Source organism: Ciconia boyciana, chromosome 11, assembly GCF_034638445.1.
Source record: "Ciconia boyciana chromosome 11, ASM3463844v1, whole genome shotgun sequence".
Lineage (NCBI taxonomy): Eukaryota > Metazoa > Chordata > Aves > Ciconiiformes > Ciconiidae > Ciconia > Ciconia boyciana.
The window spans coordinates 9695039-9707218 of NC_132944.1; the positions used below are offsets into that span (position 1 = coordinate 9695039).

The following is a 12180-nucleotide window of genomic DNA, read 5'->3' on the forward strand; positions in this document are numbered from 1 at the left end:
TCCTCTCATTGATCTTTTTTCTACGCAAGGAAGCTGGGCTGAGGAAGGCTTAGATAGCTTCGAAGACAGACCAGGGAATATTTTTGGCATGCCCGGAAGATCACTAGCAATGCATGAAAGCCATCTTCCAAGAGTGTGAAGGGTTCAGGACGTTTGTCATCCTCTGTTGTCTGAGGAGGGATAAGGAATGAAGAAGGCAGGGGAGGGCGCGTGATGGAAGAGGCATCCTAGAATTATTTATGTGCTGCTACTCCCCCATGGCTATGAAAACTGTTCTTTGCATTAGCACAAAGTGAAAAGGGACTGTGAAGTATGGAAGGTACAAGATGAGGCAATATTTTGTATTTCCTCCTGGGATGCAGGATTTCAGTGACAGAAACTGGAATAACTTACTGCATTCGGTTATATATTACCCTTCAGATGCAGAAATGCATTTAGAGCTGGTCCCAAATGACGTTCCAACAAATTCATCCTACTTTGCAAAACAGACATATCCCATAGGAAAATCTCAGTGTAATCACAATATTTCTATTTTCCGTGGGGAAAGTCAAAATGACAGCAGGGGCTTCCTCTGCAGAAGGTTTTTATGAAATTCATTTTGTTCCTTCAGGGAAAGTGACAAGACGCTTTGCACTACACCCTGGAATAGGCACCGTAGGCGGAGGCGAAATGGGAGCCAGGATTCACAGGCTCCACTTCTCCCCCCAAGGAGGCTGGGAGCCAGGAAAAAACCGTAGTGAGGAGCAAAGGCACTCAGATGCAATCATCTAGGAAGTCTGGTTTCACTGCCCCTTGGCAGAAAAAATGGACTTGGGAAAGAATTTCTATCTTATCTTCCAGAAGTTTTAAGTTTTCACAATCAAAGTCAATTCCTTTTCTGAAATCATTACTTTTTTTGATGAAACAAATGTGATTTTCTAGCCCACTCGCTATGGCAAGTCTTCCTTACCCATAGATTTTTTTTTTCCCCTGCCATGGCCCAATCTTTCCAATCCCAGCCACTTCTGTCAACCTTCACTTTATGGATTTTCAACTCTCCTTCTCCTAATCCTCATACCTGTCTTGCTGTTCCACAGACTTGTTCCTTCCTTTTATTGTTCAGTAAATCTGAACTCCCTCCTTTCCCCTTACTCCTCCCCAAAACAACATCAGCTTTTGCACTTCACTAGGACCTTCTCCTCAAGCTTCCTATGCACATTAACATACTTTTTGTCCCTTCCCCTAATATTTCCACCACCATTTTTTAGCAAATTTCTATTCTTCCCAGCAGAAGATGGATGCAGAACAAACACAAATGCTCTTGCTTCCATTCTGCTTCATACTGCTATCTTTACCAAGAGAAACGTATTACCCTTGAGATGCAGAAAACCTTTCAAAGAACAAATGAAAAAAACTGGATTGGGATGACTAACTTACTGAATCTGCATCAAACCAACTTTTTCACTTCTGCATCATGGGGCACGCACATCGCAAAATGCAGGAGCATTCCCGAGGGGTGTCCAACTTTACTGGTAAAAATAAAGGCTCAACAATATATGTCTCTGCTTTGAAATAACAAGGTGCCGTGGTTTAGCTTCCGTCGGTAACTAAGCACCACGCAGCCGCTCACTCACCCTCCCCACTCCCAGGGGGATGGGGGAGAGAATCTGAAGAACAGAAGTAAGAAAACTCATGGGCTGAGATAAGAACAGTTTAATAATTGAAATAAAATAAAATAAAATAATAAGAATAAATTGTAATAAAAAGGAAAATAACAAGAGAGGGAGGGAGAGAGGAACAAAACCCAGGGAAAAACAAAAGAAAACAGGTGATGCAACCGCTCACCACCCGCTGACCGATGCCCAGCCCGTCCCCGAGCAGCGATCGCTGCCCCCGGCCAACTCCCCCAGTTTCTATACTGAGCATGGCACCATATGGTATGGAACAGCCCTTGGGCCAGTTTGGCTGTGCCCCCTCCCAGCTTCTTGTGCACCCGGCAGAGCATGGGGAGCTGAAAGGTCCTTGACCAGTGTAAGCACTGCTCAGCAACAGCCAAAACAGCGTGTTATCAACGTTATTCTCATCCTAAAATCCAAAACACAGCACTATACCAGCTACTAGGAAGAGAATTAACTCTATCCCACCCAAAACCAGGAAATGAGGATTTAACCAATCACTTGTTTTCAGCTGATCCACATGATACTTTTCACAAAACCACAAAAGCAATGTCTTACTAAATTTGGGTAACATTTTTAAAGGATGCTGCAGTCATTTGTTTAGTAACAAGAATTGCCTATTTCAATTTTATTCTACCCTTGAAATGCAATCTCCAAATATTCAATAAATGCCATAAAAAGGCAGATATTTATCATTAAAGTGACTTATGCTATAACTGTGACAGCTATCCAACAATACTTCGCCAGGAGATCAGCTGTGTGAGATCATTCAGGAGGACAGAGTGCAAGTTTCTGCATGTATCAGCATGGAACTGGTCTCAGATTTCACATAAGCAGACGTGAAGGTAATCATAATGTCCTATCTTTACCTCCTTCTTTCTCCCCAGACTCTACTGTATTGATTTTTCATGAATCTGTTTGAGGAGGAGGAATTACTCAGACCCCTGCTAGTTCCACCACAGAATTATAACACTCTTCGGGCAGATGGGCTTCTGATGCTGCAGGGCCATCAGGTACGTACCCAAACCACGTGCTCCTAATGCCCATCAGCTTCACTGCTTTCCTGAATAAGACCATAAGAACTCCATAAATCTACACCAGGTATTTATCTTCAAATGGTGATAAAAGACAGGAAAATACATATCACATGCACACCAATGATTAGACTTTTTTTTTTTTTAAATTCCAATTCTTTAATGACATGTTTATATTTGGTGCCTACACTCCCTGTGCAGTCAAGCAAGAGAAATAGATGTTTCAAAAGGCCAACTCAGATCTCATCACTCTTCGTTACTGCAGAGGGAACAGAGCCAACTAACTTAGGACATCTGTTACGTCTTAGGTAGGAAGATGCCTTGCTAAAGAGATGAAGATTGCATTCACAATGTCTTGATAACCTAAAAATACAGGCAGGTGCCTAGAGGGTTTCTCAACATCTAAGCCAGGCGCCTAATGAGTTTTACCCAATATCACAGGGAAGTCAGAAGTCCAGTCATCACCTTCAGGACACCACCCATTCACTCCTCTAAACAACATCACTTCTCACAAGCTACTAAAAAGAGCCACAGCAGCACAGACCATGCACACAGAGTAACAGGTTTACTTTGCAGACACACACTTTGGTTTTTCTTTTCCAGTATCAGAAGTATACTATTAAACTCTAAATGCAATCCAAAACACCCTTGAGGATCAAGTCCAATACGTCTTCTACTAGATCATTTAGAATTAAAAGAAAATCCTATTAAACCTATTAAACATGACAGACTGCAGCACACAAGTTGGTACAACTTCAGAAAGAAATTTTTCTTGACTTTTTTTCTGAAATGACAATACATTTGTTATTTGAGAAAACATTCAAAAGAAAATAATAGATTTCATAACATTGTTGTTTAACATAACATAACTGAACACCAAAGGGGACAGATGCATGAATATTTGAGAAAAACAGAAAGAAGAATGGTAACCACTTGAAGTGCTCAGATATAAATGACTGTATTCCATTAGTGGTTTATATATTTATTTTTGCTATATTTGATCCAGACAACAGGCTCTCAAGTAAATGAATAAAGGCCATTCCCATCAGAAGGTATAATCATTTAACGCAATCAAAGACAAAGGAGCAGCCCTGCACTGCTGCCTCTCCATCCCCCCAGAGACCTCCATCCCTTCCTGCGGACACTGAGCCGCGCACCAGGCAGAAAAGCACCAAAGGGAGTGGTCTGCAGGACCAGTAATTCACTGGGACATCTCCATAAACCTCAAACCATACTGTATACCCTCAAACTCCATAAAAGCACTGGGGTCTGTGACCCTCCCGAGAGCTGCTCTTCCCTGAAGTGACAGCACCTGAGATACACGCTAAACACCACTTAGAGAATGTCTGGTTTTCTTAGGATGGTTTTTGGACTGCACTTGAAAAACAAATTTATAGACAAATTTGTCAACACGTAAGGTCAGCTGTTTGCTCTAACTGAAATGCTATAGAGGCTTTCTGCCCCTTGGCTTACAGCAGAGGGAAACCCAATGACCACAGTTTGCAAAATGCTATTCCTTCAGCTAAATAAATAAATAAGCATCACGGTGGGCAGTACAACACCTTAGCCCATCTTCTTCCAAAACAATGACTCATTCAAATGAATATTTGAACAGTGACTGTTAAAAGTTGGGTTCTGTTAGCTGCCATAAAGAATAGAAATCATAGAATAAATCGTAAAGTTTGGGCATCATTGGATGATGTGTGGTATCACCCATTACCGGTATGTTGTGCAAAGCTTCACTAATAAATCATAAGTTATTTGTTATTTATTAACATAGCCAATACAATCTTTGCCCACCACAGTACATCACCATGACGTCACTAACTTTTTTCACCTTCCTTTCTCATTTTTGGGCTTCTTCTAACCTTGGGTTATGTTGTAAAGTGACTGCTCCTTGTAATGAGTATTCTAAACCCATTCGGTAGGGCTTTAATGGATCAAGAAAAAAAGAGAGATGTTTCATTAACATCAGAATGTAAGACAAAAAAAAAAAAAATCAGGATTTTCTACTTGGCAATAGGAATCAGTACTCTATTTGAGATATACAGACAGAATAGCCTCCTCTCCCTTCTTAAAACAGACAGTTGTACAACTACCTCGTAGCAATGATTTAACTCTCTCATGTTATCCAGCACTAATTTGTGCTAATGGAATTCCCAATAGACAGCATAAAAATTAAGTTCTATTACAAAAATGCAGATTCAGGATCATAGCAGGCAGTTGAACAGACCTACAGGAGTCTACAAAAATGCTATGTGAATCACTGAGGGATGATATAGCAGCTCTTGGCTTTTAACAGTGTCAGCTTCCGTAGAAGATAAGTACTGAATTAGAGCACCATATTATGATATACCACGTTGAGGATTTCACAGAAAGTATCATGAGATTATTCAGATGTCCAAAAACCCAAATCAAAAGATTCAGATCTTTTTAGAATCACAAGTCAGGGTAGAAAACAAATATCAAGGCTTTAGGAAAAGCTGTCATATTTTCACATTTAGGTGGCTAAAGAGGTTTAAAACAGTCTTTGCTACCAATAACAAATCCATAGAAAATATTTTCTGTAGGAGGTATTTAATTATATGTAGCTAATTGGTAAAGAAACCAATGCATCAGGAGATTATACTAATTAATGTACAGATTATAATAGCATGCAAAAAAAGTGGTTCATCTGATGTAGGTGGAATGACACTTGTTAGACATAGGGCAATGTGTCTCATATAGGTATGTACGTGTGTGTATATGTATGTTTTTTACTAGTAAATATAAAGCCGGGAAAAACAAGATAAGAAGGAAATTCAAGTTTAAATGGGGGGATAGAAAAGAAACACTGTTCAGTATCACTGCTGGAAAAAAATTCTACTTATGAGGTTAAGGAGAAGGATTCATAATTTCAGGGGTCTCTTCTTTGCCCTGACAATGAATGTTTTTTGATGTTTCTTCTGTTTCTGAGGAAATTCAGCTCCCGCAGCTTGTGCATCTATGCTGTCCCTGCTGCATGCAGATGTTCTCAACCTTACGTAACAGATGTCTGTGCAGCACTCGAGGATCATGGAGACAGAATTAAAGAAATGAATATTTCAAAACAGTCTTCAGCAAAAAGAGGAGAAAATAAGATGAAGAGACTGTTGCAAGTGTTGTTCTTCCTGTGTTAAAGTGGATTAAAGTTTATTCTGCTTTTTTTGTTCTGTCAAGGTGATGATAGCCTTTTAACAAATATGACACCGCAACTAAAATTCTTCAGAAGCAACTTCAGCATATATAATCATATCAGCACACTGGTACAAGAGCTTTAATCCTTTTTTTTCCATGTCTTTAGTACACAGAGAAAGAAGACATGCTTTTCCAGAATTTTTCTTCTCCAGTCCTTCCAAATGGTTGAAAACATCATCATCTAAACTAATTAATTCTTAGTTTGTAGATTAAGATACTCTCTTACTGACATGCCGCTCTGTACAATCCAACAGGTCTAGTTTGTGCAAACAAACAGAACTGTGCTGAAAATCAGCCCTGCTGAGTGGAAATACTTATTTCTGAGACCGAGTTGGACAAGGGAGCTATGGAAAGGCAGAAGAAAGAGATAAAGGTAGCAGACGCATGGGTTTGCGGAGCCGGGCATCCCCTTCCTTACACCATTTGGGCTGCAGCCTGTGGAGTGAGCGCCAAAATCTCCACAAGCAAAGCAGCCAGTGTACTCATCTGTGAAAATGGGTGATTTTTGGAGAAAAAAATATTAATAAATGCATACTAGATCTTTCATTTATCTGTTAGGAGGCATTCAAGTGGTCTTTTGCTAACGACTTCAATATATATATTTCTTACAGATAGCAATTAACCTTCTGGTACAGATTAATCTTTTAAAAAAAAAATCAAAGATTAATTAATCTTTGAAATTCAAGTATTCAGTAGTTTCATTAATAATCTGAAATTGTCCTTTAGATTTTCCATAATTAGACCATTCTCCTAATTTATTAATCCCACAGTCTGCAGAGCATGTTTCAAATCTTCATCTCCTGCCACAATGACATATTCAAACTCGCTTGAAGTACTCATAATAAAAGTCACTTTGTGAAGAATTATTAACTCGAAGGATCAAGCAAAGTCTTTATATACTAAAGCATATTTGAAAACTAAGCAAGGATAGCACTTTCTACTCATCCTCACAATTCCTAAGATCTTGGCTGAATCAGAAACAATTTTGGATAAAACACTGAATTTAGGATAATTAGCTGCTACAGATTCGAGGTCAAAGATAATAAATGTGCTGGTACCTATGGACTAAATCTTTTCTGCCACAATACTCTGATTATGAGATACAAGGCAATTGTCTGAGAGCTAATAATGACTGCTTATTGCTGGTGTGTCTCAAACTTTGACTAATTACCTCCGCTCCGGGGCTGTTCCTGCTCCTGGCAGATGCGCGTGGTCCTAAGAGGCCACGCAGGGGAGAACCGACACAAGGACTCTGCTCCGACACCTCTCCCGACTCTGTTCTTCTGCTCATTAAAAGGGGGTCTCAGGGGGCAGGATTCACGCCAGCTCTGAAATCCCTACAGCCAGGAAAGCTCTCAAACAGCAAACTGCAGCCAGCACTGCATCATCTTGTCACAGCCCAGGCGGCATGAAGAAGCCAGGACTGAAAAAAACCTGGACCTATATATGCACCTATTGCATTCCCTCATTTGCACCAGGCTACAGAGCTTATTGTGCCACTACTTCGTTTACTTATTTACTTGCATGCTGGGCTCGTGGGTTTGCAAGCAGGGGAGTAGCAAGTCTGCCTGCACACGATGTGGTGTTTCTGCAAACTCCTGCTGCAGCCTTGCTGGGTTCTGATGCCTGCTTTGAGCAGGCAACTGTGGCAATCCACACAGCATCCAAACCCTGAGCTTAAACACAGAAATTAAATGGACAATGCTTTAAGCATAGCACAACCCCTGCTGATGAACATCACATGTTTTAGCTAACTGGAAAATGAGGTAAACTGTGTCTTACCACTTAAACCCCCCTCCTGTCCTCCATCCTCCCCACGTCCCTGCAGGGTACGCTGAGTATGCCCTCCGAGCTGGGAAGAAGAGGTAATCCACAGCCTCCTTGATTTCCAGAAGAACTGGATCTTTTGACTAAGGAAAACACTTCTTCCCACTGCTGTTGCATTTCTGTTGCTTCTGGCATGAGTTTTCTAATTAGCGTGAGTTTTGATTGGCACCCCAAGCACCACATTAATCTAGTTGCATGGCAGCAGCAGGATCGTCATGAGTGTGCTCTCCCATCTCTTCCTCCCCGTCCCTGCCGTGTTACAAGAGCACAGCACACATCTCCGTGCTCAACTGCTTTTGCGAAGATACTGCATAATTACACACCTCACTCAGGCCACATATATTTGGACCCATTTAAATCTATTTAATGCTTGAAGTACACTGATCTTGGTAATACTTCCCTATCCTGTCCCTTCTGTTCCTCATTAAAGAGGACTGTTCACTTCATGCATTCAGACACATGGCTCTTGACCAGTCAAATGCTTTTAAATTGATAGATAGATCAAGGAGCTATTAACTACACCACAGCTATGAGTCAGTAAAATTATTGCTGCTTATTGCTTCTTCAGGAGGCTCTTTCCAAACCCTGATATTACAGCAATCACCTGACACCCTAGTTAACCATTTCTTTTGCATAAAAAGTCCCCAAGGAGGCACAGCCACAGCAGGCACCAGGAAAGCAACCCCAAAACTGCTGCACCCTCAATGCCATCTCCCCCAGAGCACGGGCAAATCCCATTGCAATGTGACCCCCCAAAACAGCCCCTGGGAGATGGTCACAACCCATCCCCGAAGTCGGGGGACAAGGTGCCATTTCCCTGTAGGGGATCAAGGTCAGGACCTAGATATCCAGGCAGCACTGCTCCATTAAATATCTGGACAACAGGGTCTTCTTACACTTCCCAGGGTTTTAAAAACCCAGGGAACTTGTTGACAGGCATTAAATCCCTCAGAACTTCACCTAAGCTTTATCTGTGTAACGTAAAAAAATTCAGCGCAGCCCTAAGAAGAAAAAGCAGCTGTACTGAATCAGAGGCAGCACCGGGGATTGGATTATTCCAGTTTCCAGACAAGGCAGGCTGCGTATATGAAAGAAAGTTTATGCACTATCCCTCTTAGTGTCTTAATCTTGCAGGCATGACCTGTATCACCCTGCATGCAAAGCTGTTTTAAGCAGGGTATTCTTTTGGTTTTATGCTTTATTTTTTATGAAGGATGTTGAAATACATGTTGACTACATGAACAGCTCCTATCATTAATTTAATTCTACAGAAGGTCTTTAAAATGATATAGTATTATTCAGCTAGAGTTTGTCCTTGACATAGAGAACACATTTCTGGTATGATTTTGCAACATTGGATATTTGCAAATAAAGTAAATTTTAAATTATAATGAACACTGGCATTTGTCACTTCCTGCAGTACTAAACCCAAAACCATTTTCTTTAATACCACATAAATATGCATTCGAACGAACAGACAAATTTATGCAAATATAGGTTCCTTCTGTGATATCAACATAATGAAACAATTCCGGATTCCCCTCTCTAAAGCCCCTTTTAAGCGCAGCCGCCTTCTCCACTCACTCCTCGGATGACGCTGCCAAGAGCGATCCATCAGCTGCACTGTGGCAGTTGGGGAGCGAGCTGATGCTCCACCTCACAGATAACAGGCAATTTGCAAAAGCAGAGCATATGCTGTGGAACCAGCTTTGCAACAACGGAGGAGATGGAGATCTCTGATGGCTGCTTCAGAGCAACGCCTGTCCTGTCCTAGCCCTTTCCTTTCGTGCACTTACTAATCTGGCTGGTGATTTACGTAATTAAGTGAACTGTGGATTGCGTTGTGCTGGTTTTATTTAATGCAATGCCAGGGCAGTTACAGGGTGGGAGATCTGTGAGTTCATTTTGGGAATACAGTAGAGCTTATTCTTGCGCAATGATGATGTGTTCCCGATCAGGATATATCATTGTATGCTTCTGGAGATGGGCCTTGCGTATATCACCAATAACGAATTACATCTTCTGCTTATTTTTCCTTACCAGTACAGGAATCTACTTCAAATATTTCAGTTTTCAAACTTTTATGATTCTGGATTGCGAATCAGTTTGCCATGGATTTATACCTGTATTCCCTGAAGTGCCATTTAAAGTCCTCCTACATTCTGGCATCTCTGGGGAAATTTAGAACTATTTACCCTGAAGAATAAGTTACCAGGATAAGGGTATGAGCACACTGACACAGCAGTCACATCTTCAAGACAGGTCTGCTCTATGTTTTGTACCAGAACAGGAAAGCAAACTGTAAAATTAGAAATTTCTGGCGTCAAAATTATGAAGGTTCAACTCGATACCATAAGCCTGACCTAGCACAAGACACAGCATTTCCCTGTCCTCTTGGAACATCTCTCACTGGCAATGACTTGTCCAACACAGTTTGGCCTTCTTGGGACACCATTAAATGAAACCAGTGATGAGAAAAATGTGATGCATCACACCAGAGGTCTGATGTGCCTCACACCATACTGCTGAGTTTGTTGCCCCCATATCCCACGCCAGTAATCTTTGAGCCTTCAAGTAAAAGATTATGAATTTTATCAACTGAATTGGTCAAGAGAAATGCTAAAGAAAAGCAATACAAATCAGGCAGCTATCTGAAAGGTGAACAGCAATAGTATGACACAAGTCAATGTCTGGTAACAAGCAGTCTTCACAGAATTTCTAGCTGTGGAGAGATAAAAGCTCAACGTTTCAAAATCTGTCTTCTACCCATGTCAACATAATATAATGCCATCCAGTGGAATAGTAGGAGCTTGATAAGACTCAGGGTTTTCTATTTTCTCCAGAAATGATTGAAAACTACTAAGGTTTCAAACTCTCTGAAACTCCATAAGCAATTTAGGAATGAGTGTATCTAGGAGCCATTACAGAGGCATTGCAAAGAACTGGAGCAACTTTAGAATCAAATATATGTTCTAGAAAAATAATGTAACATTTGGTACAAAATAACATTCATTACTTCTATAGCGTTTGCTGGAGGGAGGATGGGCGTTGCCTACCTGCCTCTCTGGAAATTTGCATGAAGGACTCGACTCCTTTTTCTCCATAATTCCCTTCAGATGCCAAAGTGGACACATAATTCCATCCCAAAGCTTTCACAATGTCCACCATTGCTTGTGCTTGGAAGGAATCTGGAGGAACCACACGTGAGAAGAAATCATAGCGCCTGTCATCACTCAACTCTGGTGCCGTTGAGGCATAACTGATTTGTGGGATCTGTAGAAAAAAATAATTTCTGATAAATATACATATTCATATACTCATTGCACTTCTTGCAGCAGTTAGCTAAAGCAGTTGGCTTCAGGGGAGCCTCGGTTCGTCTTTGTTGTATCCATCTATATTTCTCCACCATGTTCCTTTACAACGCTCAAGTCAACGAAACAATCTTTGCATTGCCTTCAAGTTACACAAAAAAAATCATTAATGAATTGAAAACAACTGTATATGTGCATATTCGTAACTTCTTCCTTTCAGGCCATCTTAATCAAATACAGCACACACAAACCATTTTTCTCACTATGTCATTTTTATTGGTGCTCTGGTTTTACTAGCATCAGGTTATTTGGGATCCTGAATGCAACCAAGTTTAAATCTCTATCTGTCATTGCTGGCTGAAAGCCAGAAGGACACTTAATCAGTTTTTGGAGGATGAAGAAGCTCTTAAACATTAAACTGCGACTCCAGATTTAAACAAAAGGATGTTTATTTTTGATTCTTTCTGATGAAGAACAGTCGTGAAGATTGCTGAGCATGGACATGTCTGTCCCACAAAGACAACCTGGTCCCGATTCAGCTCTGTCCTAAGACTCCGCCTGCCCATGACAAACGAGCTCTTGCTTTTCCTTCTCACGGCAGAGTGCGAAGGAGGCTGACGGTTACTTTTTATAACTGAGAGACTAGAATATTGTTCAGGGCTATTTTCTCCTTGATAACAAAGGTCCCTAAGCAGTTATCAAGCTGACAGTATGTTAATCCCAAAACACATTATGCAATTGTTTGAGTAACAGTCTGGGACTGTTCCTTAAATTAAGGAACCTGCCATAACTCTCACTTGAGATGAGCCAAGGAGGGGAAAAAAAGATTTGCAATATACACAAACATGATCATATATAATGATTTGAGAGTTCTAGACTGCAGAAAGGTCAGTATTTCATGCTTCAGTACAAGCATCTTCTGCATTCTCGTATTCTGTCTCTGCACAGCATTCCTACAAGTATTTATTAGCTCTCCTGCCTTCTGAGAAGAATAAACATTGTATTTCCCCAGGCTCAATACTGCAAAGGGCTCGGCGCCTTCGGTTCCCACAGGGGTCAGTAGCAGATGAGAGCATACACAGCATTTCCACAGAATACACACCATGTCTGTACATCTGTATGTTCATTAACAACTAC

General features: G+C 40.9%; 1 protein-coding gene across 4 annotated transcripts in view; it reads right to left on the minus strand.

The window, feature by feature from the left end:
- The window catches only part of GRM7 (glutamate metabotropic receptor 7), a 313281-nt gene that overhangs the window by 197367 nt on the left and 103734 nt on the right, over positions 1–12180 (minus strand). For all 4 annotated transcript variants that reach the window (XM_072876291.1, XM_072876292.1, XM_072876290.1 and 1 more), the window contains exon 2: positions 10789–11005. In XM_072876291.1, the coding sequence (XP_072732392.1) occupies positions 10789–11005 (217 nt within the window). The remainder of the gene's footprint in view (positions 1–10788; positions 11006–12180) is intronic.